This window comes from Meriones unguiculatus, chromosome X (genome assembly GCF_030254825.1).
Source record: "Meriones unguiculatus strain TT.TT164.6M chromosome X, Bangor_MerUng_6.1, whole genome shotgun sequence".
NCBI classification, from domain to species: domain Eukaryota; kingdom Metazoa; phylum Chordata; class Mammalia; order Rodentia; family Muridae; genus Meriones; species Meriones unguiculatus.
Window position 1 is genome coordinate 127,811,842 of NC_083369.1, and position 22,167 is coordinate 127,834,008.

Here is a 22,167-nt window from a genome sequence, read left to right on the forward strand (position 1 = left end):
GAATCCGTAGATTGCTTTTGGCTGAATGGCCATTTTCACTATGTTAATCCTACAGATCCATGAACATGGGAGATCTTTCCACCTTCTGATATCTTCTTCAATTTCTTTCTTCAGAGACCTGAAGTTTTTACAAACAGGTCTTTCACTTGCTTGGTTAGAGCCACACTAAGGTTCTTTATATTGCTTGTGGCTATTATGAAGGGTGTAGTTTCCTTAATTTCTTTCTCAGCCCTTTTATCTTTCATATACAAGAGGGCTACTGATTTTTTTGAGATAATTTTGTGTGGAGAGCCGGGGTTTGGTTGCCATGGCGCTGGCTTCCGCCCTTCTAAACTGGTAAACAAGTCCTAGAGCGCATGACCGTTATGACCGTTATGACCGTTGGGCAACCGTCGTCACGAGCCCAGCCCGGGGCGTCATATGGGGTGATGGGTGAGCAGCCAATCAGTGGATGATACATCATCTCACACCACTTTGGTGTGAGCAGGGCTTATATAAACAGTGCCACTTCGGGGCTCGGGGTCTTCCTCCTTTCATCATTTGACTGCAATAAAGCTTGCTGCAGAAGGATCCTGTTGTCCACGTGCGTTCTTGCTGGCGAGACGACCACGCTGCTTGCAACAATTTTGTATCCAGCAACTTTGCTACAGGTGTTTATCAGCTGAAGGCAATCTCTGGTTGAATTTTTGGGGTTGCTCATATATACTATCATATTATCTGCGAATACTGATACTTTGACTTCTTCCTTTCCAATTTGTATCCCCTTGATCTCCTTTAGTTGTCTTAATGTTCTAGCTAAGACTTCCATACTATGTTGAAGAGATATGGAGAGAGTGGGTAGCCTTGCCTTGTCCCTGATTTCAGTGGGACCAATTTAAGTTTCTTTCCATTTAGTTTGATGTTGGGTATAAACTTACTGTATACAATGTTTAGGAATGTGCCTTGTATCCCTGATCTCTCCAAGAGTTTCAACATGAATCAGTATTGGATTTTGTCAAATACTTTTTCAGCATCTAAGGAGATGATCATGTGGTTTTTGTCCTTCAGTTTGTTTATATGTTTTTTCCTTCAGTTTGTTTATATGGCGTATGATCCTGTGTGTTAACTGTGGTTGTTGGTAGTCAGGAGGACTCTCCTTTCACCAGGGGAAGTCCTGGAGACAATTGCCCTGCCACTGGGTTTCTTGCTCTGAATTTAGTGAGCTGTTGCTGCTTTTCTTACACTGTGTTTGCTGAGTGCAGTCCTCTTGAAGAACCAGGGAACCCTGTGGTTTGGTCAGTTTGGCTGGGTAGACAGATTGTACCTTGGAACAGTGTCTGGGGGCTGAATCCATGATCTTAGGATTCTGTAGGTCTGAGACTGGAGCACTCTGTCCCAGTTTCCAAGTGGTAATCAGTCACAGGTGAGCATAGCACACAGGCGTAGAGAAGGAGGCTAGAGTCCAGAGCCTGCAGGAATCCAGGAACTTTTCTGGGGATTAACTTGGTGTCCTGAGTTTGGACCTGATGTTTCCTCCACCGTGGGTTTCCTCCCATTAGGGAGACCCTGTCTGTTGTGTTTTGGGGTCCACAGTTCCCTGTCGGTTATATATGCGGTCCACAGTTCAATCTGGATTGGTGAGCAGAGCACCCAGGAGCAGGCCAGTGGCTCTGAGCTGGTGACTGGGCACCTGCAGGAACCTGAGAACTTTTCCTAAGCACTTTTTGGGGTGGGAGGTTGGTTGGGTGCCCTGAGTTCAGACCTGTTGTTTCCCTCCCTATGGAGTTTCCTCCCAACAGGGAAACTCAGTCTCTGGTGCTTTAGGGCCCACAGATCAGTCTGGGATGGTGATCAGAGGACTCAGGACCATGTCTCTGGGCTGGTGACTGAGTTCCTGCTTGGACCTAGGAAATCTTCTGGGGTTTAGCTTTGTGACCTGAGAATGGATCAATTGCTTCCAACACTGTGGACTTTCCTCTCACCTGGGAAAAACAATCGCTGGTGTTTTAGGGCCCAGAGTTCAGTTTGTTAGTCACTGTTCAGTCACTGCTGTCCTGCTCTTCTGAAACAGCATCCTCTTGGTGCTGCCATCTTTGATTCTCTCAGACCTTGCCTCTTCTTATCATCAAGTCTGAACTTTCATTTTCCAAACTTCATCTTCTCTTTCCTATTGTATTCTCATGTTTGGCTATATTAATGTGCTTGCTGATCAAAGCACACATTCTACAACACACTATCTTCTGAGCCACATAGAATCCCCTTCGAGGACCAATGTCCCAAATCCCCTAGCTGCTGGAAGTGTTGATGGATAATGACTTTCACAATTATTCCTCTCTAGAGGGTACACTCACTTGAAGACAGTCATCTCACCCTTAGAGTTATAGTTTCTTCTCATAGGCAACATAAATCTAATGACCACCTAAGGTAGTAGTAGTAAGGGAAGCTCTGAAGAGCTGTCTTGGGTTGGGAGGTGACAATGTTGATTAAGAGCTGGCAATGCAGGGACAAAAACCTGAGTCTAGACCATTAGGACCCATGTTTAAAAAGCTAGGTACAGTAGGTCCCTATAATCTTAGATCCCAGGAGATGGAGAAAACCAGCCTAGATGAACTGCCGAACTAGCTCCAAGTTTAGTCAGTCTCTGTTTCAGAAAATAAAGTGTAGAGGAACTGAGGAGTGCTTTCAACATCCACAGACACATGCATGTGCACACGCGCGCACACACACACACACACACACACACACACACACACACACACACACAAATATACATGGCTGTCTTGAAGCACTGAGCTGAATCCCCATCCAAAGATAATGATTCTTGAATGAACAAATGAGTAGATGGATGAGTGTAGCTGAGCCATGGGTGAAATGCTACACAAAGGATACTTACTTCTCTTCAGATACTTTATAATCATTTTTAAAGGTTAAACTGAAGGGCAGAAATGTCTTTCTTCCTCAGGTTGCCTCTCTCGGAGGTAATTGCTAGGGTAAATGGGAGGATGTCCTTTGGTATCTTACAGCGTTCATTCTCAAGGGGGCACACACACATTGATCCTATGATAGTGTTGGAAGGGCAGATTTTAAGATCTTAGTAGAGCTTTATTTTCAGTTTATTCCCCCTCTCTCTGTCTGTCGCTCTGTGTGTGCCTGTGTGTGGGCATGTATATGTGTGTGTTTGTGTCTGTGTGTCTGCATGTATGTGTGTGTGCCTGTGTGTGCATGTGCATGTGTGTGTGTGCCTGTGTGTGCATGTGCATGTGTGTGTTTGTGTCCATCTGTGTGTGTGCATGTGTGTATTGATAGTTAAGTTTCTCAGTAGGCATTAATGCTCTATGTCACAGTTTAGGTTTCCTAGGAAACAGACTCTGAGACTGAGTTAATGTACAAGTTAGTTTTTAAGGTGAGCTTCTGGGATCAATGACTATGAAAGGGAGGAGGAAACAGAAGTGGCCACAAGGAAAGACTGAGCTGCATTATAGACCCAGAGACAGCCTCTCCTCTCCAGAATTTGAAAACTGGATTGCTCTTTGAAGGTGTCTCAAATTAGGCTGAAGTGAGCACTCATTTATCCTCTTTAGACGTCATTTTCTGTGGTTTGGGCAAAGGATGATGTGATTTTATGTAAGGACATTCTCTGCAACTGTGGCTGACCCTGAACGGGCTGACACTTGAGAGAAGCATTAGCTCACTGAGCTCCCATGAAAATCAAGCATTTCCTTTAAGGGGAATTTGAGGGTGTGTCTGCATATTCAAAACAATCTGTTATATGTGCTTTACATCTTTTCCCTTCTCCTCTTCTGCTGTTGTTGTCGTTCCTTTCTGTATTAGTGGTAATAGAAGGCTCGTCATCTCTATCTTTTGTTCACACTTCCTCTCTTAGATTAGCTTTCCCTTTATTTGTTGAACTAGCTTTCACATACTTAAGGTGAATCTTTGAGCATCATCTCCTCAAGATATTTTTCTGGGTTCCTCAAAACAAAAGTAGATGATTTCAGGGTTGAGGGCAGATCAATGGTAGAGTGCAGTTCAGTCTCCAGTACCTAAAATATGTAATTATCCATAATTAAAAAAATACCACCCTGGGTGCTAGAGAGATGCCTTAGTGAATAATCATCTTTCAGAGAATTAGAATTTGGTTTCCACCACCCACTTTAGGAGACTCTAAACCACTTGTAACTCCAACTCTAAGGTATCTGACTTCCTCTTTTGGCTTTTTCAGACACTCTCATACACATACATAAATACACACATACCTGAACATAAATAAAAATAAATTCCTTAAAAATAGTCTACCCTTTGAATCCAAAGTAGACTTTTTGTACCACTCTGTTATTCTGCATACATATATCATACCATACCAGAAATTCTACCAGAGCCCAGCCCCTGGCAATATCTGATTTAGTCCCAGCTGGGGATTCAGTTCATGTTTGCCAGATTCATGGAAGAGTAGTAGCTCTCATTAGCAATAGTGTCATGTGTGTAACCCTGTTGGCTAAGAAGTTACACAATCCACCTTCGGTAACATTAAGTATATTTATTCAACTTTTATCATGTAGGGCTTGCACTTTCTGAATCCTTTGCACTTACCTGGCTATTTGTCAAATGAACAGTTTTGCTTTTCTACGCTGATTTTTAAAAATTTGTTTATTACAATTTATTCACGTTTTATCCCAGCTGTAGTTACCTCCTTTCTTCCCCCCCCAATCCTGCCCTCTCTCCTACTTCTCCTCCAATGCCCCTTCCCCAGTCCACTGATACGAGGTCCACTTCCTTTTCCATCAGACCCTGGCCTATCAGGTCTTATCAGGACTGTCTGAATTTTCCTCTTCTGTGACCTGGTTAGGCTGCGTCCCCCTCAGGGGGACGTTATCAAAGAGCCAGCCACTGAGTTCATGTCAGAGAGACCTCCTGTTTCCCTTACTAGGGAGCTCATTTGGTTACTGAGCTGACATGGACTACAACTGTGCAGGGGTTCTAGGTTAGTTCCGTGAATGGTCCTTGGTTGGACTATCAGTCTCAGAAAAGAACCCTGTGCCCAGATTTTTCACTTCTGTTGCTCTCCTTGTGGAGCTCCAGTCCCCTCCAGGTCTATCTATCTTCCCCTTCTTCCATAAGTTTCCCTGCACTCTGCCCAAAATTTGGCTATGAGTCTCAGCATCTGCTTTGATACGCTGCTGTGTAGAGTGTTTCAGAGACCATCTGTAGTAGGTTCCTATCTTGTTCTTTGTTTTCACCTTCTTCCAATGTCTATCTCATTTTGCCTTTCTGAGTGAGAATTGATTATCTTACCCAGGGTCCTCCTTCTGGCTTACCTTCTTTAGGTGTACAAATTTTAGTATGATTATCTTATATTGTATGTTTACTATGCACTTATAAGTGAGTAAAACTTATAGTTTTACTTAAATACTTATATACTATGTGTGTATTTCTGCTTCTGGGATACCTCACTCAGGATAATCTTTTCTAGATCCCACCATTTACCTGCAAATTTCATGGTTTTGTTTAAGCAACCAATAGGTTGGGGCATTTTGGTGGGTAATAATGCATAATGTTCTTAATGCATAACAATATCTTGGTTCCTCTCTGGTGCTTATTTCTGGTATGTAGGGTAGAATTAGTGGGAATTGTGGTAGAGAAAAGTGGGACAGCACAGGCAAACATAGAAGTGTGTAGAGAGCAGGCATTTAGGGCGAAGAGCACCAGTTCTAGGTTGAGGTCAGGCCACCAAGTAGGAGTATGCATACATTATCTTGTTTGTATACCTACTTTACACAAGGCTTGTGAACTAAGAGTGTTCAAACATGCACAAATGATGTCATAACTGAAGCCTTCTAGTGTGTAGCCAACTGGTAACAGCAATGCTAAACCAGGGCAAGCTGAAGGTAGAAAATCAGATGGTGAGCTAAGGATGCAGGACTACTCTGAAAGGCCACAACTAGGCAAAAGAGAAAACTAGTCCTGAGTATGGATGTGAGAATGTTACCCAAACTCTGATCATGCAAAGCTCACACTGAGTGCTTTGATGCTATTAAGCGAACACTTTTACTTAACATATCAGACTGGCAGTTAGTAGAATAATCTGTGTGGACTGGCTTTGTTTGAGTTGCCCCTGCTTCTGTTTTCTTTTTTAAGAATGAAAGTCAAGAAAGGGTTTGAGTAGTCAGACCAGTTAGGCATTTACTGCAATAATCTACATGCTCTATGACTAGAGCTTAGGGCAGATTGGCTCACAGGGCTGTTGTCTGAGAGGGACTGTTCTTATTCAGTTCCTTCCATGTAGGAGTCAGTATGCAAAAGCTAGGAGGTCATGTGGGTCACAAGGTCACAAGTGTCATAACTCAAATTTAAAGTCTGCCACATGAACTGATTGGCCTGCTCTTTAATTACCTCCCCCTGAGGGGGAAGCAGCATTACCAGGCCACAGAAGAGGACAATGCAACCAGTCCTGATGAGACCTAATTGACTAGGATCAGAAGGAAGGAAAGGAAGTCCTCCCTTATCAGTGGACTTGGGGAGGGGCATGCATGCAGAGGGTGGAGGAAGGGAGGGATTGGGACAGGAGGAGGGAGAGAACCACAGGAGGGATACAAAGTGAATAAAGTGTAATTAATAAAGAAAAAAGAAAGACAAAAAAATAAAGTCAGCAACTTATAGTTTTACTTAAAAAATGGGAGACAGGGAGGCAGTGGTAAAAGAAAATGTGTTTGTTTACTCGGGTGGAAAAAAATGTAAAGTTCTCTGTGCCTTGCCTATAACAATTATCATATGTAAATTTTCTCCAAGGTAAATGATCTGAATCTTTTCCTGGAGGAAGACCCTTCCTCTGGTGCCAGGGGTTCAGGAAATTTTCACCTGTAGTCTGGGGGAAATTTTTTAATTCTTTATAGTCCACACTACACAGTATGATTGCTCAGAACACTTAGGGCATTTTACCTTTAATATAGGAAACTATTTCCAGAAGGGAGTTCGCAATAGTTGCCTACTACAGATGTTTTCCTCAGACCACCTGAAAATTTCCAAAAGCCACCTACTGCCATTGACTTTTCCATTTGGATAGATCTGGAAAATCTCCTATTACTCACATGGTATATTCCAGTATACCCACATACTAGTCTGCTGCATACTGAACTGAGATTTTTCATAAGGAGCTGAACCCTGAGTTTATTTTGTCCGGACATGATATCTTCCTTTTCAGTCCCTTTGTTCCCTCTTAAAAAAAGTATTTTCTATAGAAACATAGCTTGTTCCAATTTTTTTTTTGTTTTATATTATTTTATTTTTATTTTTTATTTAAGGTAATTTTTTTTTTTAATTTTATTTTTCTTTTTAGTTACATTTTGTTAACTTTGTGTCCCAGCTGTATCCTGCTCCCTCATTCCCTCCCCAACCCCACACTCCCTCCCTGGTCTCTTCCTTTATTTCTTGCCACAACAAATGACTTGAATGGCTCCATATCCATGGCTCCACTCTCTCTCCAGAGAGAGAGTGAGACTGAGAGATGCTGGTACTCCTCAGCTGGCTGCCTCCCCTAACCTCTTTTTTTCTTTTTATTCGGTGCAGGGGCACAGATCCTGGGATGGTGTTGCCCATATTCAAAGTGAGTCTTCCCGCCTCAGTTAAACATTTCCTGAAACTCCCTCTGAAACATACCTAGAAGTATGTCCCCTAAATCAGTTCAAATCCAGTCATGTTGATAAGATTAAATGTCACACTTACTAATAAAGTATACCTTTTATTATATATTTTTAATTTGAAGAGTTTTTGTTTGCTTGTTTGTTTGTTTTTGTTGTTGTTTTTCCAGACAGGGTTTCTCTATGTAGCTCTGGTTGTCATGGAACTCACTCTGTAGATCTGGGTGGCCTCAAACTCAAAGATCCACCTGCCTCCCAAAGGCTGGGATTACAGGAGCACACCACCACTGCCTGGCATTTTAAAAGTTTTAAACTGATATAAAAATAAAAGTTTAATAAACTATTGAAGTACATATTTAATATGTACTTATTGTACATATTAAACTTATTGTAAAGTTTAAATCAGGTGAAGCATATCACCTCAAAACCGTTTTTGATTTGTTTTGTTTTTGTTTAATTTTTTTTTATTTTCCCCAGTGCTTCATGCAGACTAGGCAGACATTCTGCCACAGTGCTAAACTCCCTGCCTATATTTTCTTGTTTTAAAAAACATACACACTATATTATTACCTGTACTCATATGGTCTTTTTCAGAATAGTTTAAATAGCAATACAAAAATACATACTTTTTGTTGTTCTGGTTTTTGAGTCAAAAATCTCAGTTTGCAGCCCTAGCTAGCCTAGAACTATGTAGTCCAAACTATATAGCCAAACTTGTGGCAAACCTCCTGCTTTACTCCCTTATGTGCTTAAATAACAGGCATAAGTCACCACATCCAGACCCATAGTTTATTTTGAAAGGCTAAAGTCATATTACGTTTTGGAATTTACATATGGTGTATTTCATGGTTAATTTTTGCAAAATTGTGTAAGCCAGAAACAATATGGATGCACTAGGTACTTCTTGCAACAGTGAGAGGATAGGAGGAAAGCTGTGTCCCTGTGGTGAGAGGCCATCTAACATGAATACCATTGAGACTTGCTGAAAAGTAGAATTGTCAATAAAAGGCACAGACAATGTCAGTCTTTATTGCTTGGATGTAAGGCCAACTAATGTTACTATTTCCATTTGTGCATACACATACATACCTGTGTCTATATGTGTACACATATAACTGATATAATCAAAGAAAAAGAGGCTATCAATTTGAGAGTGGAGGGCATAGAAGGTCTTTGAGGGAGGATAATTTGGTAAAAGAAGGAAAGAAAAGAAAAGAGAGAGAGAGAGAGAGAGAGAGAGAGAGAGAGAGAGAGAGAAGTGGTATAATCCTATCTCAATTAAAAACATTGAAAATACAATAAAATAAACAAACAAACAAACAAAAAAAAACCAAACAAACACCTGAATTCTGGGATACGGTGTGTAACTCAATTCACAGAATGCTTGCCTGTCATGCATAAGGGTGTTTGGTCCCCAGAACTGCATAAACTAGTCATAGAGGTACATGGCTATAGTTCTGGCACTGAGGAAATAGAAGCAGGAAGAGCTGAAGCTCAAGCTCATTCTTGACTTACATAGCTAGTTGAATGGCCCTCACTTTCCTAAATTTTATTATTTTTAATTTCCTTGCTTGTCTTTATACTCTTGGTACATTTTATACATGAATATAAATAATGTATTCTTCAGTTTGACATTATAAATTTTATGTCAATAGTAAAATATTGTATATATTCAATTGCAGGTTGTTTGTGTGTGTGTTTTCTTTTGTGTGTGTGTGTGTGTACAATCAGCATTATATGTGTAACTTTAGGGCTATGGAGATTGATCGTGCATAATTCTAGGAAGAGCTGTTTACTCTCAGGTCTGGATGAATAGTATCTCTTGCAGTTATACAGCACTGAGATTCAGAGTGTTTATAAATATGGCCATAAGATATCTTCCAATTAGGGAAACCTATACTCCAGGCTGCTTGAAAGGCTGAGATAAGAGGATGGTTTGAGCTCAGCAGATTGCAATAAACCTGGGAAATATAGTGAGACTCCATCTCTAAGTGACCAAGCAAACAACAACAACAAAAAAGAAATAAATGCCCATCCCACAAGTTCTTTGTGATATATCTTGTTATGTCCCCATCAAGAAATGAGGAACAGCCCTGCTAGGCCACAGAGGAGGACTTTGCAGCCAGTCCTGAAGATACCTGATAAGCTAGGGTTACATGGAAGGGGTGGAGGACCTCCCCTATCAAAGGATTTGGAAAGGGGCAGGGAGGAGATGAGGGCGGGCGGGTGGGGTTGGGAGGGAATGAAGGAGCAGGCTACAGCTGGGATACAAAGTTAATAAGCTGTAACTAATAAAAACAATTAAAATAAATAAATAAATACATTGTAAAAAAAAAAAGAAAGAAACAAAAAAAGAAACTCTTTTTTCCCCCTATGGGCTGGCTTGGCATTAGGATTTATTTTAACTACTAAGATGTAGTAGTAAGGATACTAGGAATGTCTGAGGATACTAAATGTGAAAGCTAGAGCTTTTATTTTACTACCTGGGAGACTCATTGCCATGAGGGTACCATGATGTGAGGAAGTTTAAGCTGACCATACAGTAAGAGAGGCTACTTTGTGGAACACTAAGGTGCCACATATGCATTCTACTTTCTAGTTCAGCCCACCTTCAAATACCATCTGAGTGCAGCTGAGTGAAGGAGCCCAGCTGGTAGTATCATGTGAAATAGAACTGTACAGTTGAGCCCTGACCCAATTCCTGACCCACAGTAGCACAAGCAAATAAAACAGAACTTGGGGGAGGAACTCTTCAGAGCATTCACAGTTGTCCCAGGTTGGGCTAATTTTACACATGGACATTGGAGCAAAAAAGGTGATCTCCTTTGTTTGCAGTTCTGTGAATCTCAGACAGTCCCTGAGGACTGCTAGCTGCAGTGGGCACCACAAATTTCTTCTAAAAGAAAGATCTGAGAAATGTATAGTACCCACAAATATTCAGCTGCATAACCTGATTATAACCTTTTTTTTTTTCTTAAGATGGATATTTGGATTCCATGATCATCAGATGTTCTTTCATATTTTCTAAATATACTGAAATTTTGTGGTTTATACTCAAATTCCTTTTTAAAATTTTATTTTTGAGTTTATAATAGAATTATATTTCTTTTCCCCCTTTCTTCCCTCCAAATCCTCCAGTATGCCCCTCCCCACTATCCTTTAAATCCACGGCCTCTTATTAATTGCTATTGCATATGTGTGTGTGTGTGTTTGTATATATTCCTAAATATAACCTTCTCAGTCTGTATATTACTTCTATGTTTAAATGAACCCAAGTCATTTAGTTTTTCTGTGTGTGAAGTAAAGATCCATTTTTTGAATGCACAAATTTTTGCTAATTTGCAGAGATGTCTCTGTCCTATATCAACTGTTTTGGTGACTTGCTTGGCTGCCAGTTGGCTCCTTTATCTTTTGTTGAAGTTACATCATAGTGCCCTAATAAGTATAAATGTATAAGAATTGAACACGGCTCCTTCAACCATGCTATTACACTTCTCCAGGAGTGTCCAAGCTACTCTTGATCTTTTTTTTTAATATCATAGAGTTTAAGTACTATAATGTTTTATAAATAATTTTTATTATATTATCATTTATTATATTATTAGGTAATTTTATTCCAATAGAGATTAATTTGTGGAATGATTTTATTATATTTGTAAAGGTAAACTTTTTCTGTCTTTATAAATGAATAAAAACATCAGTGCTAGGAATGTAACCCAGTACTTGATGCATTGTAGCCTAGCACTGACCCGTACCCTAGCCTTATTCTTACATTTTTCTGATCTGTTTCTGCTTGATAAGGTTTTGCTATCTTTGTATTCCTTGGAAAGCTAGAACACTACTTTTATTTTCTTCAAGAATTTTTTACATTGGAAGAATTTCTTCTTTGAATGCTTAGTGAAACTTTATAAACCATCTAGGCCCAATGTACTTATATACTTATTTACCCCCTCAGTGTTTTTTGAACTACCCAAATTTTCTATTTTTCAGTCAGTTTAGATTGGTTATATTTCCTCTGCATTTTGCCACTGTAAGTTAAATTTTGAGATTAGAATTTTCATAGTATTATGAAACTGTTTTCGTTGTATTTTGTTTTGTTTTGAGACAGGATCTCATTCAGGCCACCATGGTCTCAAAATAGGTAGCCAAGGAAAGTTTTGAATCCCCAAATCATCTTGCTTCCAACCCTTTTGGGTGCTACTCTATTCGGGGTTAGCCTGTTCTTTTTTTTTTTTTTTTTTTCGATCAACTTCTTAAATTCAATATTTAGCTCATTTCAGCTCTGTTCACAATATTAAAACTTTAAAATTACAACTATAGAGTTAAAGTTGGGAAATTAGCACAGAGAATTTCTATGTCTATTTTACCAAGGTATTTTTTTTTCATCTTATGTGCCCATGGTACAATATCTAGGAAAACAATGTTAATGCAGTATATGTATATACAACTTTGTCACTTATATTAACTATGGAACTCCCATCACAATAAAGATTCTATCATTGCAGAGATCTCATTTCCTGCTATCTTTTAGTAGACACATCCATCTCTCGTACACCACCTTTCATCCTTAATTCTAGTTACCTACAAAATTATTTATTCCTGTAACTATGTGAATGCAGTATGTTCTGGTTCCTTCTACACAGGTAATTGTAGGGGTTGGGTTTTTTTTAATAAACATATCTTCTGGAAACTTATTTCATCCATTTTGAAGTTGTAAAAAGACCTCTGCTTTTCATGTTCCTCCCTGAGCTTGAGGAACACAGGGGATACAAGCTCCATTGTACTCTGTGAGCAATGGTTACCCTGAACCCTGAGTAGTGGTCTGCAGGCCAGGCATTTCTCAGTCTCAAAAATAATCAAACAATCAATGCTAAAGGAAGAATTCAGATGAATGCCTTGAGATCATAATTAGCTGTGAGCAAATAATTCCTCTTCAGAGCACAGGACAGGTTGTCATCATTGGGTTGTGGAGATATGAATAATAACACTGACACTTTACTGAATGCCACCTACTGCATACCATTCCTTATTATCTTTGTTGTATTACCTAGGGTCTTGCTGGGTACTAACAGAAAACTCTTCTCATTCTGGGGGATGATATCTAATTCCTGCATCTCCTTCTTAATGTTTTTTTTTCAGCCATATAACTTGCTCTCTTACTAGTTACTAAATCTGTTTTTTTTTTTTTTCAATGCAGTTTATTCAGGAACCTTGAACAATCATCTGATCCTGGGGAAAGCCAGCCCACAGCTTAAATTACTACCTCTGGGTAGCCAACCCCAGTGTGCCACGTGGGCAATGCAGATAGGTTCACATACATGGAAGCAAGCCAGATCCTCAGCCTTAGCCAAATATGGAGTTGTTTGTGACAGAGAGCACTGACCATCGGGAAGGTGGAAGGCAGAAACCAGCTCCATCTTTAAGGCGCGGCAATACGCAGCTCTCTACAGTTACCCCTTTTTGTTTTAGACGCATCAGGCAAAAGTAGAGGTCTGATCTCTGATATTAGAAATAAGTAGGGACTTTGTACCGATGTTCATTTAGGTGTCATCCACCCAAAGAGCATCAGACCCCTCTGATACCTTTTTCTCAGAGGTGGGACCTGGGGCATCAACCCGCATGCAATCAGACATGCTCTTCTCTGGGTCCAAAGCGGCTGACCCTGAGTGCAGTGCTTAGCATCGCATCCTGAGCATAACATTTTAGCTCCCATGCTTGGGGAGACTGTCCTGCTTCAATGGCTGTAAAGGCCTGAATGGTCATGGCTGCATTACGCTGTTGTGAGACTCTAATTTTGCATATATACCACAGGCAAACCAAGGAGACCAACACCAGAAGGCCTGCTAACGCTCCCATGCCCGCCCATTCCTTCAGATGATTCATTGTTGCAGCAATCCATGATGATAATCCTGTGGCTAGTCCTGCGTCCACTCTGGTAGAATTTACCGTGATAATGGCCACTCTCAGCTGCTCCATCGTAGTATCGAATTCTCCAGTCCAATTATCTAAAATATAGCTAGACAATTGTTCAGACAAATTTGCAGCACAGGAAAAATTCTCATGTTGTATGCTAGTGACTCAAAGTCCAGCATACTTTCATTGACAGCCAAGTTGAGCAATTTGCCATAGGGTATCAATTTGCTCCTGCACGAGGTCAATCCTCTGATTGAACACCATCAAGCCTCCTTTTAGTTGAGCATTAATTCTTTTTTGTACATCTAAGGCATGAGCTATATTGGCTAAAAGATTATTCAGGGTCTGAGCAGTCTGCACAGTATGACTCCTGGCTAATGCCGCGGTGGTAGCTCCAACAGCCACCAATGAGATGGCAGTAACAATGGTGGCTGTAATTCCAAGATCCCTTTTCTGTCTGAAGAGAGTCATAGCGTGAGGGGAATCAATGGGCACAGGCACCCAGCGAGGCATGCGAGTAATCAGGGCATACCTAAAATCACTAGCATTCCAGCATTGGGCAAAAAAGCAAGTATCATTACCACAATTACTTGGTTCTATCTGGCTAATAATGAATAAAAATGGGGGATATAAACAAACAGGTGTGGGCTTATAGGAAATATTATGAGAAGCCTTAACCCCCTCGTTGGAACATCTTGCATCAGTTCTAGAACTAGCAGTGGTAGTGTCCAAGGTCTGAGTAGGTTCAGGAGACCATTGCCCCAGGGGCGAGACATGCTCCATGTAAATTGACTAACTCCATGTTTTCCTCCACTTTTGAAAGTCATTTAAGGTTCTTAAATTATTTTTTTCCTTTTTTTTAAATTTTTCATCAATTACACTTTATTCATTCTGCATCTCCCCATAAGCCCCTCCCTCCTCCCCTCCCAATCCCACCCTCCCTCTTCCCTCTGCTTGCATGCCACTCCCCAAGTCCACTAATAGGGGAGGTTCTCCTCTCCTTTCTGATCTTAGTCCATCAGTTCACATCAAAAGTGGCTGCATTGTCCTCTACTATGGTAAGGCTGCTCCCCCCCAGGGGGAGGTGATCAAAGAGCAGGCCAATCAGATTATGTCAGAGGCAGTCCCTCTTCACATTACTATGTAACCCACTTGGACTCTGAACTGCCCTGGGCTACATCTGTGCAGGGGTTCTGGGTTATCTCCATGAATAGTCCTTGGTTGGAGTATGAGTCTCTGGGAAATTCCCTGTGTTTAAATTTTCTTGTTCTGTTGCTCTCTTTGTGGAGACCCTGTCCTCTCCAGCTCTTACTATTTCCCAGTTCTTACCTAAAATTCCATTCACTCTGTCCAACAGTTGCTCATCAGGCTCAGCATCTGCTTTGATAGTCTGTAGGGCAGAGGTTTTCAGAGGCCCTCTGTGGTAGGTTCCTAGGTTGTTTCCTGTTTTCTTCTTCTTCTGATGTCCATCCTCTTTGCCTTTCAGGATGGGGATTGGACATTTTATTTAGGGTCTTCTCTCTTGCTTAGTTTCTTTAGATGCACAGGTTTTAGTGGGTTTGTCCTATGTTGTATGTCTATATGAGTGAGTATATACCATGTGTGTCTTTTTGCTTCTGGTACAACTCACTCAGGATGATCCTTTCCAGGTCCCATCATTTACCTGCAAATTTCATGATTTCCTTATTTTTCATTGCTGAGTAATATTCCATTGTGTAGATGTAGCACAATTTCTGCATCCATTCTTCAGTTGAGGGGCATCTGGGTTGTTTCCAGCTTCTGGCTATTACAAATAAAGCTGCTACAAACATGGTTGAGCAAATTTCCTTTTTGTGTACTTGAGCCTCTTTTGGATATATGCCTAGGAGTGGTATGGCTGGATCTTGAGGAAGCGCTATTCCTAGTTGTCTGAGAAAACACCAGATTGATTTACAGAGTGGTTGTACAAGTTTACATTCCCTCCAGCAGTGGAGGAGGGTTCCCCTTTCTCCACAACCTCTCCAGCATGTGCTGTCACTTGAGTTTTTGATCTTGACCATTCTCATGGGTGTAAGGTGAAATCTCAGGGTTGTTTTGATTTGCATTTCCCTAATGGCTAGTGAGGTTGAGCATTTCTTTAAGTGCTTCTCTGCCATTCAGTATTCCTCTACAAAGAATTCTCTGTTTAGCTCTGTTCCCCATTTTTTAAGTGGATTACTTGGTTTGCTGCTTTTCAACTTCTTTAGTTCTTTATATATACTGGACATGAGTTCTCTGTCAGATAAAAGGTTGGTGAAGATTCTTTCCCAATCTGTAGGCAGTCGCTTTGTTTTGATGACAGTCTCCTTTGCTTTGCAGAAGCTTTTCAGTTTCATGAGGTCCCATTTATTGATTGTTGCTCTTAGAGACTGTGTTGTTGGTGTTCTGTACAGGAAGTTTTCTCCTGTACCAATGAATTCTAGGGTATTCCACACTTTTTTTTCTAGCCGATTTAATGTGTCTGGTTTTATGTTGAGATCTTTGATCCACTTGGACTTCAGTTTTGTGCAGGGTGATAAGTATGGATCTGTTTTTATTTTTCTACATGTAGACATCCAGTTGGACCAGCACCATTTGTTGAAGATGCTATCTTTTTTCCATTGAATGGTTTTGGCGTCTTTGTCAAAGATCAGGTGTCCATAAGTGTGTGGGTTTATTTCTAGATCCTCTGTTTGGTTCCATTGATCCACTATTCTGTTTCTATGCCAGTACCATGCAGTTTTTAAAACTGTTGCTCTATAGAACAACTTAAGATCAGGGATGGAGATACCTCCAGAAGATCTTTTATTGTAGAGGATTGTTTTAGCAATTCTGGGTTTCTTGTTATTCCATATGAAGTTGAGAATTTTTCTGTCAAGGTCTGTAAAGAATTGTGTTGGCAATTTGATGGGAATTGCATTGAATCTGTAGATTGCTTTTGGTAAGATGGCCATTTTTACTATGTTAATCCTGCCAAGCCATGAGCATGGGAGATCTTTCCATCTTCTCATATCTTCTTCTAATTCTTTCTTCAGAGACTTGAAATTTTTTTCATACAAGTCTTTGACTTCCTTGGTTAGGGATACTCCGAGGTACCTTATGTCATTTGTGGCTATTGTGAAGGGTGTTTTTTCCCTAATTTCTTTCTCAGCCCTTTTGTCTTTTGTATACAGGAGGGCTACTGATTTTTTTGAGTTAATTTTGTATCCTGCCACTTTGCTGAAGGTGTTTATCACCTGGTAGAGTTTTTGGGGTCACTCACGTATACTATCATATCATCTACAAATAGTGATAATTTGACTTCTTCCTTTCCAATTTGTATCCCCTTGATCTCCTTCAACTGTCTTATTGCTCTAGCAAGGACTTCCAGAACTATGTTGAAGAGATATGGAGAGAGTGGGCAGTCTTGTCTTGTCCCTGCTTTCAGTTTCTCTCCGTTCAGTTTGATGTTGGCTATAGGTTTGCTGTATATTGCCTTTACTATGTTTAGATATGTGCCTTGTATCCCTGAATTCTCCAATACTTTAAACATGAATGGATATTGGATTTTGTCAAATGATTCTTCAGCATCTAGGGAGATTATCATGTGGTTTTTTTTTTTTTTCAGTTTGTTAATATGGTGGATCACATTGATGGATTTCCGTATATTGAACCACCCCTGCATACCTGGGATGAAGCCTACTTGGTCATGATGGATGATATCTTTGATGTGTTCTTGTATTCGGTTTTGAGTATTTTGTTGAGTATTTTTGCATCAATGTTTATAAGGGAGATTGGCCTGAATTTCTCTTTTTTTGTTGGGTCTTTCTGAGGTTTAGGTACCACGGTGATTGTGGCTTCATAGAATGAGTTTGGTAATGTTGCTTCTGTTTCGATTTTGTGGAATCGTTTGAAGAGAACTGGAGTTAGCTCTTTTTTGAATGTCTGGTAGAATTCTGCACTGAAACCATCAGGTCCTGGGCTTTTTTTTTTGTTGAATGGGAGACTTTCGATGGCTGCTTCTATTTACTTGGGGGATATAGGACTATTTAATTGATTTACTTTGGATGTTGTCTTGCTGCCTTTTAGTTAGCTTGGCTAAGGGTTTGTCTATCTTGTTGATTTTCTCAAAGAACCAGCTCTTGGTTTCATTGATTCTTTGAATTGTTTTATTTGTTTCTAATTGATTGATTTCAGCCCTGAGTTTGATTATTTCCAGCCATCTGCTCCTTCTTGGTGTGTCTGCTTCTTCTTTTTCTAGGGTTTTTAAGTGAGCCATTAAGTTGCTTGAATGCGCTGTCTCAAATTTCTTCTTGAAGGCACTTAGTGCTATGAACTTTCCTCTTAGCACTGCTTTCATTGTGTCCCACAAGTTTGGGTATGTTGTGTCTTCATTTTCATTGAATTCTAGGAAGATTTTAATTTCTTTCTTTATTTCTTCCCTGACCCAGCTGTCTTTTAGTAGCAAGTTGTTCAATTTCCATGTATGTGTAGGCTTTTTGCTATTTCTGTTGTTGCTGAGGTCCAGTTTTATTCCATGGTGATCAGACAGGATACAAGGGATTATTTCAATCTTCTTGTATCTGTTGAGGCTTGCTTTGTGACCAAATATATGGTCTATTTTGGAGAAGGTTCCATGAGGTGCTGAGAAGAAGGTAAATTCTTCTGTGTTTGGGTGTAAGGTTCTGTAAATGTCTGTACCGCTGAGCTGAGCGTGCAGCTCTCTGTGAGGCAGGAGCTCAGTTGTTTTGGTGCCGGGTACCTGCCGTCCTAGAGACCTTCCGGGGAAAGACTGGGCGACCCGTGATCAGACTGGCAACTTTTTCTCAGAGGCGGGACCTGGGGCATCAACCCGCATGCAATCAGACATGCTCTTCTCTGGTTCCAAAGCGGCTGACCCTGAGTGCAGTGCTTAGCCTTGCATCCTGAGCATAACATTTTAGCTTTTCATGGTAGCCAACCATGCTTGGGGAGACTGTCCTGCTTCAATGGCTGTAAAGGCCTGAATGATCATGGCTGCATTACGCTGTTGTGAGACGCAACTTTGCTTCCCTGTGTGGTTTTCTTGCGACTGGGACTCCCAGTCTCAGGCACCCTTGTGCCCCCGGACCAGCCTTGGGAAAGTCATTGGGACAAGCACGCTTGCGGCTCCAACCCGAAGACCCAAAGCCCGAGTTACCGGGATTTCTTCCGGGTTCTAGCTGGGTAGCCGTGAGTGGACCTGGCTGATTTCCATGCCGTGGGAGCCTCCCCTCACCTGGGAAACACGATCGATGTAGTTTCAGGACCCAGAGTTCAGTCTCTTGGTCTCTGCATGGAGAGCGCTGTTCTGCTTCTCAGACGTGGTGCTCTCCTGGCGCCGCCATCTTGGCTCCTTCCTAAATCTGGTTTTTACTCAAATGGTCAAACTATTCATTCTTGGTACATGATGAATAGTAGTAGGAAGAGGTTCAGCTCTATAGCTCTCTCAGCTTCACATCCTATCACTGTTTTCCCGCTTCTCCAGCATGTGTTGCGCCATATCACAAGGAACCTGGACCTCTTGATCCTATAAATCATATAAGATGTAACTGTCTTTAAAATTCCTTCTTGGTAAAACATAGGTAGAATGATATTTCCAAAGGTGATGGGGGGGGGGGGGTAAGCCTCTCTTAGATTTCTCCTCAGAGTTTACGGAGACTGGGACAGATTTAGCTCTAGATCCATTAAAGCCCTGAAAGCTGACCTGGGAATCTCAAGTAGGTGCTTTAAAAAGTTAATATTCACCAAGGCTCTGCATTTGATTTCTCAAAACTGAAAAAGAAAAGGCTGATGTCTACCTATTCTTGGTTCTGCAGTTTGACATAGTTAAGGAACTATTTGGGCAGGATTAAGTGTCTTTACGAAGGTACAGGAAAACAACCCTGTCTTGGTAATACTGTAGGTACCTCTGTCAGAGGCAAGAACCAATAGTTTGGGTTGCTACTTTTCTTGGACCAGGTAGGGTGTTTGCTGCTGCCTGCTTATAGACAAGGCAAACAAGGCCTAGGGATGTGTCTTCCTAATTCTTCTAGGAGTTCTCTGCCTTCAGCTGTAAAAACAACATAAAATTTGAAGATCTGACAAGGAATAATAAGAAATGCTCTCACATATTGTTATGTCCAGATGGGTCACTGGCTACTGGGACATCTTCTACACATTACCTAAAGCTTTTTCTTTTCATAGATGGTCTCCTCATCCAGGGCCATATCCTCTGAAGACCCACTCACCTTGAAGTAGCCTGTTGTAAAGTGGAAGCAGATGAGAGCCCGTGGGAATGGCCAACCTTCTTGCTACCTCAACCTCTATCCTCTTCATGCTCCTCATTCAACTTCTGCTCTGCCTTTGAGTCAAAGGCAAAGGTAGAGATGTCATAATGAGGATTCTTGTAACAGTCAAGGTACTCTAGAGAAACAGAGCTTATACAATGAATATATTTGAGTATATTTATTAGAATGTCTTATAGGCTATGGTTCACCTACCCAACAACAGCTCTCTATCAATGGAAAGTCTTAGAATCCATTCACAAGGATTCGTGTTCAGTTCATGAGGCTGGATGACCAGTTTCAGATGGTCTTCACTACATGACAGAATCCCAAAAACGTAGGCTTTCATGGATGTGAAGGAATGATCTTGCCAGTAAGAGGGAGAACAAGCAGGCAAAGAGAGCAAGCTTCCTTCCTCCATGTCCTTTATGTAGGTGGTCACAAGAAACTGTGGCCCAGATTAGATCTTCTCACCTCAAAAATCTGGATTAAAGGTAAGTCTTCTCACTTCAATTATATAATTAAGAAAAATCCCTCACAAGTGTACCTAGCCACTTGGGTTTTAGGTAACTGCAGACATAATCAAGTTGAAAACCAAGAATAACCATCACATTCCCACTACTTGAGCCTTAGAGGGATTTTTGGCATGTTGATACCTCAGAACTTTCATTACCCAACTGGGGCTTGCTGCAGCAACAGTGAGGATACCCTGGTTTAAGTACGTTTTCAGTGTGCTTGTGCCATGGCTTAGCTTTTTTCACTCATTGGCACATTATGCAGAAACCCAATACTCCTCATCAGTCTTTACAGGTTGCCAGAGATCTTACTGATGAACTCGGCCTTCTGTTCATTTACAAAGCTGATGGGGCAGAAATGAGCAACGAGGGAAGCCTGAGGAGGACCGGGCTAGGAAGAGCAGCAGGGCTTCGCAGAGGCGGTCCCGCGCGCCCTGGTAGGCGGAGTGGCAGATTCATCTGAGAAAGACAGACAGCTGCGTCTCTCCCGCCGGAACTCCACACCCAGACTAGTGGCCCAGGCCCGAGAGCCCGTGTCACACCAGCGAGGACAGGCCACATAGAGCGACTGACTGAACATGGCCACACCGTTCCTATCCGCAGGGGCCACCAGGGGCGACAGCGGTGGGGAACTGAGCTCTAGGGACAACTCTGGTGATATGGAATCCCCCCAGACTCCCAAGACTGAGACGTTCCGGAGCCTGGCCGAGCAGTTTGAGAAGGCTGCCGCACACGTCCAAGGCCTGATTCAGGTGGCCAGCAGGGAGCAGCTCTTGTACCTGTACGCCAGGTACAAGCAGGTTAAAGTTGGCAATTGTAATATTCCCAAGCCAAACTTCTTTGATTTTGAAGGAAAGCAAAAGTGGGAAGCATGGAAAGACCTTGGTGACTCAAGCCCTAAACAAGCAATGCAAGAATATATCGCAGCAGTTAAAAACCTAGATCCAGGGTGGAATCCTCAGGTTTCAGAGAAGAAAGAAAAAGAAACCAATAGTGGTTTTGGTGGGCCTGTCGTTAGTTCTCTATATCAGGAAGAAGACAAAAACATATTTGATTACTGCAGGGAGAACAACATTGACCATATAACCAAAGCCATCAAATCGAAACATGTGGAAGTGAATGTGAAAGATGAAGAGGGCAAAGCTCTGCTCCACTGGGCATGTGACCGAGGACATAAGGAACTAGTGACAGTCTTGCTACAGCATGAAGCTGACATTAATTATCAGGACAATGAAGGTCAGACAGCTCTTCACTATGCTGCTGCCTGTGAGTTTTTGGACATTGTGGATCTGCTTCTCTTGTCTGGCGCTGACCCCTCTCTCAGAGACCAAGACGGCTCTCTGCCAGAAGAGGTGACGAGATGGCAAAGCATTTTCTCTGGTGCTGCAACGGCACAGGGCTAGCAAGGCTTGATCCAAAGGCTGGAAAAACACAGTCTGGCAGAATAAGACTTCAGATATGAAAGAAACTGCAAAAATAATATTTCTTTACCACCCATCTTTGGTATGCATTGGCTAATAAAATCATTTCTGAGTTAAAAAAAAAAAAAAAAGAAATGAGCAACTGTAATTCAGAAAGGGCTCTGGTGGTTACAGTTTGCATTCTCTGAATGATGGAAGTCTTGGCATTAGATTTGGATGCTGATTTGATGTGAGACTGGGAATTGACCTTACTTTCTGAGAGTACCAGATTTGGCTAGTTTGAAGCAATTTCTGGATTATCACTGTTGATTATATGCTATCCAAGATCCATGGCAGCCCAGACACTTCAGAAATACTCTGAATCTCTAAGTGACTTCCCCATTCCTGGAAGTATTGATGTCTGATTCATCATAGATACCATTCTAAGCCTCCAAGAGGATAGCTG

At 41.4% G+C, this 22,167-nt stretch overlaps 1 protein-coding gene across 2 annotated transcripts; it reads left to right on the forward strand.

The window, feature by feature from the left end:
* Window positions 1-531: 531 nt before the first annotated feature.
* LOC110544083 (acyl-CoA-binding domain-containing protein 6-like) lies at window positions 532-21,848 on the forward strand. 2 transcript variants are annotated; one of them, XM_060374800.1, is made up of 3 exons: window positions 532-650; window positions 19,707-20,280; window positions 20,646-21,848. In XM_060374800.1, exon 3 carries the CDS (start codon window positions 20,880-20,882, stop codon window positions 21,702-21,704), a length of 825 nt encoding a protein of 274 aa, XP_060230783.1. In that variant the 5' UTR covers window positions 532-650; window positions 19,707-20,280; window positions 20,646-20,879; the 3' UTR covers window positions 21,705-21,848. The 2 variants fall into 2 exon arrangements, with proteins under 2 accessions (XP_060230783.1, XP_060230782.1); XM_060374799.1 differs by having other exon boundaries at window positions 19,707-21,848.
* Window positions 21,849-22,167: the final 319 nt, after the last annotated feature.